The sequence below is a fragment of the Aquila chrysaetos genome, chromosome 4, assembly GCF_900496995.4.
Source record: "Aquila chrysaetos chrysaetos chromosome 4, bAquChr1.4, whole genome shotgun sequence".
In the NCBI taxonomy this organism is placed as follows: Eukaryota; Metazoa; Chordata; class Aves; order Accipitriformes; family Accipitridae; genus Aquila; species Aquila chrysaetos.
Genome location: NC_044007.1, coordinates 24424296 through 24437489, shown reverse-complemented (window position 1 = coordinate 24437489; position 13194 = coordinate 24424296). Strand labels below are relative to the sequence as shown.

Below are 13194 nucleotides of genomic sequence, written 5' to 3'. Positions count from 1 at the left end.
AAAGATTGCCTTGTTTTCTTCTCTCCTGAGCAAGAAACCATGGAAACTCACCCATGTTTTCCTGGTTTTGCAAGCATGGACTTATTTCAAGTACAGATCTAGACTTCCATAAGAAACAGAATCTAGCGTTGGTTTGAACAAGACTTCTGGATTTGCAAATGCATTTTCATATTGAAGTGCCTCATGTGAAGAGGTAGTACAGTCATAAACAGAACATATTGCTTTGCTACTCATGAGTTTGTCACTTGACATAATACTTTGTCGGAGGCACTTGCAAAAGAAAGGCAGAAACAGATATGGTAAACATAACAAGGATCTTCCTTCAGAAAACTGATTACATGGTGTATATATGGAAATAAAAGGTTGGAGGGTTTTTTGCAGGAACTTCAGCAAAGAAGATTGTGGGAGATAGATGGCAATCTAACTGTAAAGTCAGGAAGCAAGATACTGAGATCTTAGACAGGGGCTTGTGGTCAGAACACCTGCATTGTGAGGTAGAATCAAACACTATTTTGTTTTGGAGCAAAAAACTGTATTTTAGGAACAGCATGTTTGGCAGCAACACTTTTTGTTAGAAAACTGATGTAAGAAAAAAACAGGACCTATGGCTGCCTCCTGCAACATGATGCTATTTTTATAAAAGATGGTCAAAACTATCAGCAAACTGCTTCATTAAAGAGCAACTATTAGTACTATAGGAATGTGCCTTTACAGAAGGCAAGGTGGGTCAATTCCCTCCTAACTAGTCAAAATGTCTACCAAACAAGTATGACATACTGATCTCTCCCCTTATAAATTCCTGAAGTGAGGAAGGCTACTATTACTTCTGAAGAAAACCCACTGATTTTCATGACCATCTCTCACCAGATTTACACTATGCTACTACTCCCAGCAAAAATGGTATATTATTACAAATCAGGACAAGATAATCTTTTCAAAACATCAAGTGCTGTGCAATCCCAAAACACTGTTCACATTTGCTTAAAGCCTTGTCCCAGTTAACTACATGGACCAGCCTTTTCCATATCAACTGCTTGTCTTAGAATCTACATTTTTTCCCTTAGAAGAGCTTCAGCACGTACAGTGTAACCAGTTACAGAAACAGGCATGGAGAAGAAAGGATAAAGTGTTAAGATTTAATAATCTTTTATTTGAGACACTGCAACAGCTTGGTGCTTTTCTGTAATATCTGTGGAATCATCACATGTGAAAATAAAATACTAAAAAGTGCATCATCCCTCCCATCAGTACTGCACAGCACTGTATTTGCACAAAGGCACACAACACATACAAGCACGTAGTGCAGAGCTGCAGCCCAACCCTTCTTTTCAACCAGAGGACGGCTGCATCTTGTCCAGTGAAGGAAGAGTTTGTGCTCTAAAATTCTGAACTCTTACTCTTTAAAAAAAAAAAAAAAAAAAAGTTATACAAGAGTACATGTCCAGTAGATACTAAATACAACACGTTGTTCAAAGAAAAGCAGGAAACAAAGAACAAGGACAGAGAAAAGGGAGGCAGGACAGGGGATGCAGGAATAAGACGGTGAGTAGGCCCACCTAGGATGAGAAGGAAAATGGCACACGAAGCAGAATACAGAAAGTAAGGTGAAAAATGTAGAAGAATCTCAAGTATCACCACTTCTTTTCTCTGTCAGTATATTTCACAGACATTTGTTTTAAGTATCTATTTCAATTCCAGTCTAGTACTAAGAGACAGACACACAGTACAACCTACACCACTGCTTCCAGTCAGCTCACATGGCTCAAGCCTACACAGTGACTAAGGGCTGCTATCCTATCACCGACCGCACAGAAGAACTCTGAAAATGCATTAGGTGCTATTTTCCATCTTATTCAATGTCTTCCTTTATGTAAGGGGAACGAAATAAAGCAGGAGTTGTAAAAAGAATTAAGAGCACAGCAACAAGAAGAATCAAAGTAAACTCATTTTAACTCCTCTCCCAGTGCACAGTAAGAGCTGAGGACCTACTCTGGGGATCAAATCTAGTTTCACAGTTAAGCAGACAAACAAGATTGCTGCTTCTTCTTTAACCTGTACCTGTTACAAAACTCCAATTGGACAGACAGACAAAAATAGTCTCACAGGGACAAAAAACAATTAAGAGCAGCCCAAAAAAAACCTCAGGGGTCCCAAATCCTTTAGTATTACCTGAAATAACCATATCACACATCTTCATGGAATGTGGGAAAACACATAAATCCTTCCTTTTCCTCCCATTCCACTGCCTACACATTTAACAAGCTTCTAGCATTCAGAGCAGTCAATGCCAGAAGGGAATGGATTACAAGATCCAAAGTGTTCACAGGTCACAAATACTCAGATCAGGGCTTGCAGGCAGAGGTTCTAAAGAAGTCTGAAGAACAGTTGCATTCTCATGTGCTAGATACAATGTACTCTGAGGTCTCTATCCCTATATTTAAGGATAAATATTTGAACCTTCTCTCCTCCTTCATGACCCCATACACAAGCTGCTGTGGAGCAGTACGATCAAGCCCCATGTAACACCTGAGCAAAACATTCAGCAATAAATCTGAATGAATTCAGACTGCATGAAAAGGATTATCTTTAAATCTGGGATGAGTAGTGCTCATTGCCAAACAAGAGCAAATATTTCATTTAAAGACAGAACTTCAACATTGACACACCACAAAAGCACAAACACAAGTGAGAAATAACAGACCACTTGCTATAATACAATTCACCAAGTTAATGACTAAAGCAATCAATATTTTAAAGAAGGTTTTGCCTAACCAGAGTGCAAAGCTTTCCCATTTGTTTTTTCCTGAGTCACAAACAATAGATTCTTGTACCACTGACACAAATAAAGACTCACCCTAGCAAATCTGACTTTGAAGTTACAGCCAAAACCTTAAAAGATTATCCCCAAAAATATTCAAATAAAAAACTGTTAACTCCATAGAAGAAAGGAATGCAAAATTCTGCATCCTTGCAGACACTTGATATCAAGACCTCCGTTCCTACAATACTAGCAATCATAAGATATATCATTTGCAAACAGGTGTAAGCTAACATTTCTTCTTCAGAACTATTACAAGATTGTTCACTTTATAAAAGGTATGTTCCTGCATGAAAAAGGCAACTGACAGAATCCCATTTTGGAAGTTAACTGCTAGCCATTAATCTTGTGCTAGAAACATCTTTATCGATCTTCTGAAACAGGTAACTCTGAATTCACAAGGCCTAAGACATTTGCAGGAACTATTAACCTTCCAGCTTGCCAGTGCAAGTAAATTGAAGCAAGCATGGAAAATTCTAAGCGGAGGCAAGCACTTATTCTTTCAACAGTTTGTTATGTACACTATTTGTACTTCCTTCAATCTGAGCTAAGCATAGAAGGAGGTCCGCAAAGTGGTTCCTTTAAGTAAATTGTGCAACACAGACTGTTTTAATTTTCCATATAAAAAAAAAGTTTGCAGCTGCATATATTTCAGCTGTACTCACAAGTACAAATACACTTTCACATAGACTCTTAGAAAGGGAGCAGAATTGTCATACCTACCTGTCACATTGTTGCATTATAGAGATTTCTTTAATTATCTCTTGGAGATCTGACTCCACGGGGACCTGTTTAATTGCTACAACTTGTCCAGACTCTTTGTGTATTGCTTTAAAGACGCTACCATAAGACCTAAAAATAAAAGAGGGAATTTTTTTTTTTTAAACAAGATAAACTGCTTCTCATTTCCATTATGCAGAAACTTTAAAAAGTCACAGAAGCCAGATGTTCATGCAGAAGTTTGAGGGTTTTATCAGGCTGCAAAAAAATTCAGTTCTGTCAGGACCCCAGAAAAGACTTGCCTCTGAAGAACGACTCTTTGTCAAGATGTAGTGCATCTAACTTCAGTACAGGCACAGGCACCTTTGCTGCCTCAATAAACAAGGGATATCAAAAATGAATAAATATATTTGGGGAAGCATGGAAGTCTACTGATGCCTACATTTGCTTTATTATTAAAACTTGTCTAGAGAAGCATTCCTTAGGACATTTACAGTCACTCTCTCTGTAACTTAATATTCCAACACATGCTTTATATACTGTTTCCCTCTGATACCATCCCCTTGTAAATAGCTGCACTTACCCTTCACCAAGTTTCTCCAGAACATCAAAGACTTCTTCAGGCTGCTTAGTTAAACTATCTTCACTTAGCTTCTTCAGTTTGCTAAAAGAAAGACAAAAGTTGTTTGTTTGTTTGTTTGGGGGGGAAGACACAGAACTCCAGCAAATTTTCATACAAGTGAGCATACAGAAAAAAAAAGATTATAAAGAAAAATATATTCCAATGAAAATAAAATGCCTAATTAAAATGCAGTAATAAAATTTGAATCAACCATCATATAAGATGGAGAAAGTTATGACAATTTTTGTCATTATCCCTTTCCCATTAATGTTTGCTCAATTCAAAACAGCATGTGACCAATTCACTGTCCAAACCACTTCCTTTGCTAAAGTGGAAACAGCCAAAGAATACAGTAAAGCTCACCTTTCGTCAAAAAGCACCCAGCATGCAAACACATGCTCATTACTAGAGTATGCCATGTTGTTATCCAAGAAAATATAAACCAATCCTTCACCAACATGAAGTATCCATACCACTCATAAGCCAGTGAATTACATCAAGTTAAAAGAAGAACCCAGAGTCAAGATGACTCTGGGAGCATATGGTAGCACTTCACCTACACAGGTGGTAGCAGAACACTGAACTTCAGAGTTGAGTACTCTAAGAGTTGTTGGGGCAGTCCCTTTTGCACCTTTGTGAATGTACATAGGGACAGGTGCAACAAAATCTCTAATTACATAACACCACCATATTCTGCCCTCCAGTTCTCTCTCACACAGTCTCAAATCACTCAGTATCACCCTACAATTTCTCCCAGCACCCTCAACCCACTCTTACCACTATCCTTTGTCCTTTTCAAGCAGTCCTAGCCTTTCCCTGGTCTCCAGCATTCCCATCCACCCAGTCCCCCAGACTCCTAGCAGATCTCAGAACACAACTTGGCTACAGACTTGCAATGGAGCTGACACTGAACATAGCACAGGAAAATATAGCCACACACACATTGTGGTGAGGCCGGGCAGCTGCAACATGCAAATCCTTCACCCCAAAAGTTATAGGGAATTTTGCTGCAAGATTGAAATAAGTTAACACTATATGATAGTCAAGGGTACTATTGAAGTAGAAGATGAGCTAAAGAATAGCTGGTGCTGTAGTGTTAGATATAGATAATATATTCCATATGCAGGAGGAGGAAAAAGAGAAAAAAAGAAACCCTGAAGCACAGCAGATGATTGAGAACTTATAGAAAATACGTTACCCTGTGACACCTTCCTGGAAATGAATACAAAATAGGGGAAGGGAGGAGGGCACAGACAGAAAAGATTGTCAAACCTAACATTGGAAAAACAGTGTTAAAAAGAAACTCCTTCATATTAAGAGCTGCAATTCTGTGATATACAGAACTACTAAAAAATAAAGTGAAGTTACTGATGAAGGAATTCCTGAGTCAGAAGAGACTGGTTATTACCAACCATCTAGAGTAAAGACAAAAATTTAAAGTAATTGTATAACACACAGGTCATATGGATTGGTGTTAAACAAGAAAAGCAAAAGGCTGGGGCGAGGAGCGGGGCGGGGTGGTGATGTACACATTTATATATCAAAGAACAATTTCACAGATGTAGCAATTATATGAATACAAAAAGCATCCACAATCTGTAAGGAAAGATGCATGAACTGCTGTAAAGACCATGCAGTTTCCTACAGCGAATAGGCAGGAAGCTGGAAAGCACGTGTCTTTAAGGGGGAATAAAAACAGCAAAGTAAAGGCACAACTCATGAACATGAAGAAAAACAGCAGAAAACCCAAATGAGAGCAGCTAAATAAAGTCTGCAAAAGTGGCCTACAAGTCAAATACAGGAACACATAACAAATCTGCTTTCTTTTTTACCCTCTCTCTGCTTGTTAGAGACTAGAAAGCAGAAATATGGAACTTAAATCTTCCAGGGAAGCACATATTTCATTACTGAACGAGTGTAAGTTGAGACAAATAAGAAGAGGGAAAACAAAAAAAGATTTTGCAGGTAGGTATTAAAGAAACAAGTAACTTTGTTTCTTTTGTTTCAAATTCTTTTTTCCCCTCTGATCAAGTTATCTGCAGCCTTAAAGGCAGCATTCACAGAATAAGTTCTTGCCACCAACAAAAAGCATGCACAGTATCCTTACGATACCAGCAGAGCCTCAAAAAATAAAAAGCATGACCATTAGCCGAGTCTCTTACTTGATTGAAGAGCTGTGTAACAGAAGACATACTCAACAGAACAGTGGAGGGACTGAACTTTCTAGTAACTGCAAGAAAAGGGAAAACATACAGTAACCTCAACCAAAGATGCCTAAGAAGCAAACACTTCCACCTGCTTATCAAAATAGCAGTGCCTGAAAACAAGAAGGAAAACAAAAAAAATCTATACCAAAAGGGTTCCAGCAGCACCATTAACACCAAAGCATTGGGAGTGCTTGAGAAGAGCTAGGGAAACAATCACGAACAGCCATAAACTGATCAAAACCAATGTCACTGTCAAATAACAGATCATCTGGAGTACTTAAGAGGCAACCTGGAGACCAAAGAAATAAGCATTCTGTAGTTTTAAAACTATTTTCACATTATCCAACTCTGACAAACATGTTTTGAGACCAAATAATACTTAACACTAAAGCAGCTAAATACTAAACTTATTTAGAGGAAGAAAGATACATCAACCTCAGTAATTTCACCACCAAATACACTGCTCAAAGTACTTCATGCTCCTTCACAAATATATTGTAACGGTACAGATGCTAGGTCCGATGTTCAAGTGACAGTATTAACACCACAGTTCTTTGAACCATAGAAAGATCCTAATGACTCAGACTGTTTAATGATTTCTATTTCTAGAAGTTTAATAGAATTCCCAGCTCTTTAACTACAGAACAGCATGCGATATACCCTGAGAGGGTTGCAATAAAGCAAGTGTTTATGAAAACTTCACGAGAAACAAGAAGGAAGATGACTGTTGTAACTGGCTGTAAAGCACTAGGTGGAATACAAGAAGAAAAGACTAGAAATATTATCTTATTATATTGGCTAAAACCAAGCAACTAAAACTTGGGACAGAGAAACACATCTAAGACTTCAGAATCAGCTTCTTAATCAGGAGTTGTTTGTGTGCATGTGTGTCCTACTATCCACACTTTGAAAATGTGCAGAGACAGACATATAGAGCCAAACATTTCAGAATGATCACTACTTTTTTAGAAGCATTAAGGTGCTCTACACGGGAAGTGAATACTATGAGCACCCAGCAAAATACCTACCTGCTAAGTCATGACTAGAAATACAAGGGTAGTGGGGGAAAGCAAAACTGAAGACACAAAGGGCTCTATCTATCTGTGAGAAAGTGTAAGGAGATGTGTAGAAGACAAGTACAAAACCTGGGGAGAAAGCAACTCTACTTTTGTTTGATCTAAAAAATCATCAGGTAGTGGCTATGGGCTATTTCAGTAGTTTTCCAGGAGAGCTGTTCCTGAAAGCAGGAGGACTAACTAAACTTCAATTCTGCGATAAGAGTTGTCAAAAGGATTTTCCTGTTCCAAGCAGGTTTGACTTTAACAAGAGTTAAACAAGAAAAATACATTCTAGCAAAGAATTTTACTTTTGTAAATCCAGTTGATGGGAGAAAACTTTCATACTTAGCACGACCAGAATCTTATGCATCATTGAGGACATCAGCAAAACTCCACAACCAAATGCAGAAAAACCTAGAAACAGTGAGGCATCCAAGACTGCCAATCCTAGCATAAAGATCAGAAACATCTGAATTAGGACCTAAAAGAGCAAGAGATATTTCTTTTTCCCCCCAACATGAAAAAACAAAGTACAAGTTTAGTGTCCTATGGTCATTACGTACAGACTTTACAAAATAAATTGGTGATGTGCTACAGAGGTAGGCATAAAAAAAACCCACATGACAGCTAACAAAAAAAAATAAAGCACGACTAAAGAATAGAACTCCATCAATTATTATCATGAGTTATGGAAAACTGGACAGCTGCACCATGAAACATGAATATATGCAGTTTATTTTGCAGAAGAACTAGCACATTGAAACATTTAGAAAGAATGGCTGGGATCAATTATACTGATATATTAAAAGAGAAGCTAGTCAGAGAAATCACTGCAGGCGTCAGAAATAGAGGTAGCATGTGAAAGCCTCGAGACATTTACACTGCTTTACACCATTCACACAAGTAGAAGCAAGTTTAAGACAGCTTACGTTATTGTATTGTGTACTTCCATTTAGTTTTCTACCAGTAAAACCCAAGCAAACTTATACTTTTGTCCCATCATTTTCAAGGGGAACTTGACAATCTTCATCCATATGACCTTACATGCCCATTGACACAAAAATTAAAACCAGCTATTTTTCACAGACAGTTCATATTTTAAAAAACAAGTTTTTCCTTCCCACAAAACTTAACTTTCAGCAAAAATTAAACCACCCAAGTTTAAAGAAAGGACTGGAAAACCTTAATTAACACGCTCCATGCTTGTTAAGAGGCCTTTTATTTGGCAGCAGTGGGCAGGAGATGGGTAAGATTAAAAACTATGTATCTGACAGAATTGCATCTCCAGCTACTTTCCTTTTCACTTGTATGCAGTCTATCTCCTCATACCCAAGTATGCCAATATATACAGAAAAATGCAACAATAATAACGGAGGAAAGTTAGAAGACTCAGAGGCAAATTTTGTAACTGACTGTTTCAAGAGTGAATGTCCTTTTTAGTGAGGGAAAGAAATATAAAGCACATCTGAAATACAGTTAGAAACTCAGATGCAAGAAAACACTTTGGGTCAGCTACTGCACAAATTGTTCTGATTTTATACTGAACACCTACTCTAAATTATTTTAAAAAGTCAACAAAGTTATTCTGAAAAGGACTCCTCCTTAGAAGTTTTTTGTTACTGTTGCAGTACATTGGTCAAACAAGAAAAGCTAGTGATTTTGACAGCATCCCCATTTCAAAGCCACAGTGGCCTAGCCTATCACTTGGGCATCATCACTGCTACTTTCTGAAGGGCTGTTTTAAAGATTTACACAACACACAACTGTGTTCTGTGTTCCTTTACAGGGAAAGGGGGAATAAAAGTGCCCTATACCTGTGAGAGAACACTGGGATTCTAGGACATCCATGCAGCTTTGAAGTGTTCATATGAAATTCTTGCTACCTCTAGATGAATGTCTTGCACTACAGATATCATGGCAATAGATCCCTGTCAGTAACTGCTCTTGCGGACAGCAGGCACAAAGTAAAGCTAGTGCTCCCATATATTTTGCCAAGTAAATGTGGTGTGTTCATCCCAAGCCACTACTGCCTCCAAGGCAGGCATCAAAAAATTCAGCCCACAAAAAATAATCTGTACTCCTTCCAGACTTGCAGAAAAAGGGGGTGGCCTAGCAGAACAGTTGGGAACACCAGACAATCAGAAAACTGTAAAAAAACAATGGATAAAGGGGATATGTATGCACATTTATGAAGAACAGTTCAAGTCTTATGAAAACCTGAGTTAATATCTTACGAAAAACTGAGTTCAAATCTTCCCTCCCACTGAAGAAACAAATCCACTACATTGTCATCACATTCAAATTTCCAAAAATAAGCTTCAAAAAACATGGAAAGTATAAAAACATGCCAGAGAATTTATAAGTTCTCTCATTAGCTTTCTAATTCTTACTGACTGACTCTAAGGATTTAAACAGCTCCTCACTTTCAATTAGGCCAGACACACACCTCCAGCTTGGTAATAAAGTTAAAGCAAATCCCCAATCTTAAAAAAAAAAAAAAAAAAAAAAAAGTCTTGTAGGTTATGCTAACTTCAAGTTCTATTTTCAGTCCCTTGATATCACCAAATCGCAAGCTTTGCACTGGTGGTGGTAACATTGATTACTCCTCAGACATTCCCATTTCTTCTCCTAAACCCTTGCTAGTGCCTGTCCTACTTTCTTTATTTGAGACATGCAGCACTGTCAGCCTGAAACTGGTGTAGGCCTGTCCCTCCTCACCCCATTGCCTGCTAAAACCACTCTGCATAACAGTAATAGATACTGTTCCGTTGCCTGCTAAAAACACAGCATAACAACTACTAATCAATTCTTAGTCAAAGTTTTCAAGCAGTAGACACTGCTACATGATGTATTATTGGAGGAAAAAACAGTAGAAGTTCAAGACCACATTCTTCTCAAGTCTGTCATCTCTCAGGAAGATGTTTTAAAGAATTTTAAAGGTTTTAAATGTAGAATGTAAATGCTTCAAAATAGAATGTAAAATTTATTTATTATCTCCCACCACCAATTTATATTGTGTAGTCCCTACACAATTTTTTATTAAATTAACAGGACACAAGAGTGAAATACCTGGAGCTCTAAGACAGTAAGTATATACGTAAACTGTGTAACTACATTCTGTATACCACACAACTACATTCTATGTAGCATAAAACTACATCAATAAAGCATTGTTCCGATTTAAATATACCCACAAAACTAAAGCAAAATTATTTTGTGCACTAAGACGACAGCGTCACATTCAAAGCAAAAGCTCATGGTTCCACATCATTACACATGCACACAAAAAGAAGTCAAATGGTAAGCGCTAAAAAAAGAAAAACCCACAGTAATTAATATGACCAGATAGCCTATATACTTCAGAAAATATATATACTGCGTGAATACTCTTGATTTTTGCCTCTTCCCACTCCCTGATTTGCAATTGCAACTATGCAACCCCCACCCCCACAAGCATCCCTCCACCAGCAGGACACAAGGGCACTTTCTAATGTGCAATGATAAGAACAACTCCTTATGTCGGTTTCTTCCACAGACCCGAACTATGAAGTACAGAGACCCCCAGGCCACAAAGGTCTCTTCTCGGCGATGAATTTTCCCTCATTTCAACATTAAAACATTCCTCTTGTAACTCAACCAGCCCCTAAAGGTTTGCCTCCACCTGGACGCTCACCCAGGACGCTGATTTCGGGGACAGCCGCCCAGAAGACCTTCCCCAACCCAAGACAACCCCTCCGGCCGCCAGGCAGGTCTCAGCCCCCGTCGTTGTCCCGCCGCCCCCCCCTCACAGCCCCCAGGACCGGAGCCTCCCGAGGCCGGGGGGGGGGGGGGGGGGCGAGCGGGCGGACCTGCCCGCCCGCTCCCCCCCCCGGCCCAAGGCCTCACCCGGGCCAGGCCGCCGCGCCCGCTTCCTCCCCTTCCGGGAGGGGAAGGGGCCACCAGGGAGGGTCGTTACCTCTTGGGCGCTGCCTGCTCCATGCCGCTGCTGGCCCCCCGGCCCCGCCGTCCGGAGGGGGGCTCCCGCCCAGCCCCTGGGCACCACCCGGCCCGTAACCGCTAAACTCCTCACAACTTTCGCGCGAGCCAGCTGGCCCTTTAAACGGGGCTCGCGCCCTCCCTCGGCGGCCGCCGCCGCTCCCGGCCTCTCTCAGGCAACCGCCACTACCGCTACCTACCCGGCTGCCGGCGGAGGCCCGCCCCCTGGCGCCTCTCAGTGGCTACAACCCGCGCCGTCGCAAGTGCTGATTGGACTGCGCGGAAGCCGCTCAGAGCGGCAGGAGGGACGAGGCCCCACCCCACCACGGGAAGAGCGGGCGGCGTCGCGCCGGCGGGAGGGCAAGAACATGGAGGCGGCGGTGCCGCCGGGGCCGAGGCGCCGCGCTCCCGACATGCTCCGCGCGGCCGCGGCCCGCGGGGCACGCCGGGAGGTGTAGTCCTCCCGAGGAAGCTGCCCTACCCGCTCCTGCCGGAGGGGCGGCCGGCGGGGCCTGGCCGGGCGAGGCACACCGGGAGGCGAAGAAACAGAGGCCCGCGGCCCTGAGGCGCCGCCGGGGCGAAGGACAGCCGTCCCTCCCCCGCACGCTCACCTCATCCCCCGACTCTTGGAGCTAGGCCTTCGGGCAAGGGCAGGCCTGGGGCACAGCCGCGGCCTAAGGCGGAGGCTGAGGGCGGCTCTTCCCCCGCTGCCACCCGCGGGCCCCGTCGCCTCGGGGCAGCGCTGCCGGGCGGCCTGCGCCTTTCATCCGCCTGTCTGCACCGGCCAAAGAACAGCGGCGCTTGGTGCCGAGTGGCATCCGGCCCCTCCTTGGAAAGTTAAATGTCTTCATGGACAACTGGCTCCGGAGCACAGCAGAGAGGAACTCCGAAGTTAGTCATGGCAGGACGGGGGAGCTGCTCTCCACAGCTGGCTCGGGTGACACAGTACAGCTTGGAGGTGAAAAGTGCTGGTGCTTGGCGCTGGGCTTTTTAACGCCAAAGCATACAAGTTACCCTGCAAAGCCATAGGAAGCTGTCACGTAATTATTCAAGCAGCAGCTTTTAGGCCACCGAGTACCGTGTGATAGTTATCTGCAGTTCCTCCACCTTACAACTTATGACTTTCTGCTGTTTGTGTAGCGATTTAAGATACTGACAAAGCATCCAAGTAGATCCATCCAAGTCAATACAAGAAAAGCCTAAATGTTCAAGCCCATTTCTGTATCCTTTCCTGAAAATAGGTTTATTTGCCTAACTAATGGAAGTTCAAGGTAGTAAAACACTTGGGCAAGATCCATTAAAATACTGACATGCCCAAGTTCCACTTTAAACTGATTTTAGATGTACAACAGCACTCCCCCCTAAGAAAAATCCACACTCCATACCTAATTTCATCTCTTTGATGTGCATTAGCAAGGGAATTTTGAATGACTGAAGTCCTACTGTTGTGCAAGTTCTCTACTTTGGCTGAGTCAATCCAATCCAGTTGACTCACTGTGGTTGGGCTAAATGCACAATGGCAATATTGAATGAACCCATAAAACAAATCACACACTACCATATGACCTTTTAGGTTTCTTTGTTTTTCTGAGTCATGGAAAAACTGCAGTAGAACATCTTCCTTTGCACAACAGATTAACGCAGAGCTCTTCCAAGTATCATCCCACAAGCCAGAGTGGCTCACCAGCAGTACTGCCAGATGTGTCCATACCATAGACAACTCTTTGTAGGAGATGCCAAAAAAAAAACACCCAGGAGAAGGAGCCAGCGGATGCCTCAGATGCAGGGCGGTAT

The 13194-nt window shown here is 41.6% G+C and overlaps 1 protein-coding gene across 2 annotated transcripts in view; it reads right to left on the bottom strand.

Annotated features, from left to right (window-relative positions):
• The window catches only part of STK3 (serine/threonine kinase 3), a 144711-nt gene extending 132968 nt beyond the window's left edge, over positions 1–11743 (bottom strand). The window contains exons 1-3 of one of the 2 annotated variants that reach the window (XM_030011546.2): positions 11381–11743; positions 4122–4202; positions 3542–3670 (exon numbers count right to left, since the gene is read on the bottom strand). In XM_030011546.2, the coding sequence (XP_029867406.1) occupies positions 3542–3670; positions 4122–4202; positions 11381–11403 (233 nt within the window). In that variant the 5' untranslated portion in view covers positions 11404–11743. The remainder of the gene's footprint in view (positions 1–3541; positions 3671–4121; positions 4203–11380) is intronic. The other variant, XM_030011545.2, reaches the window with a different exon arrangement.
• Between the last annotated feature and the right edge of the window lie 1451 nt (positions 11744–13194).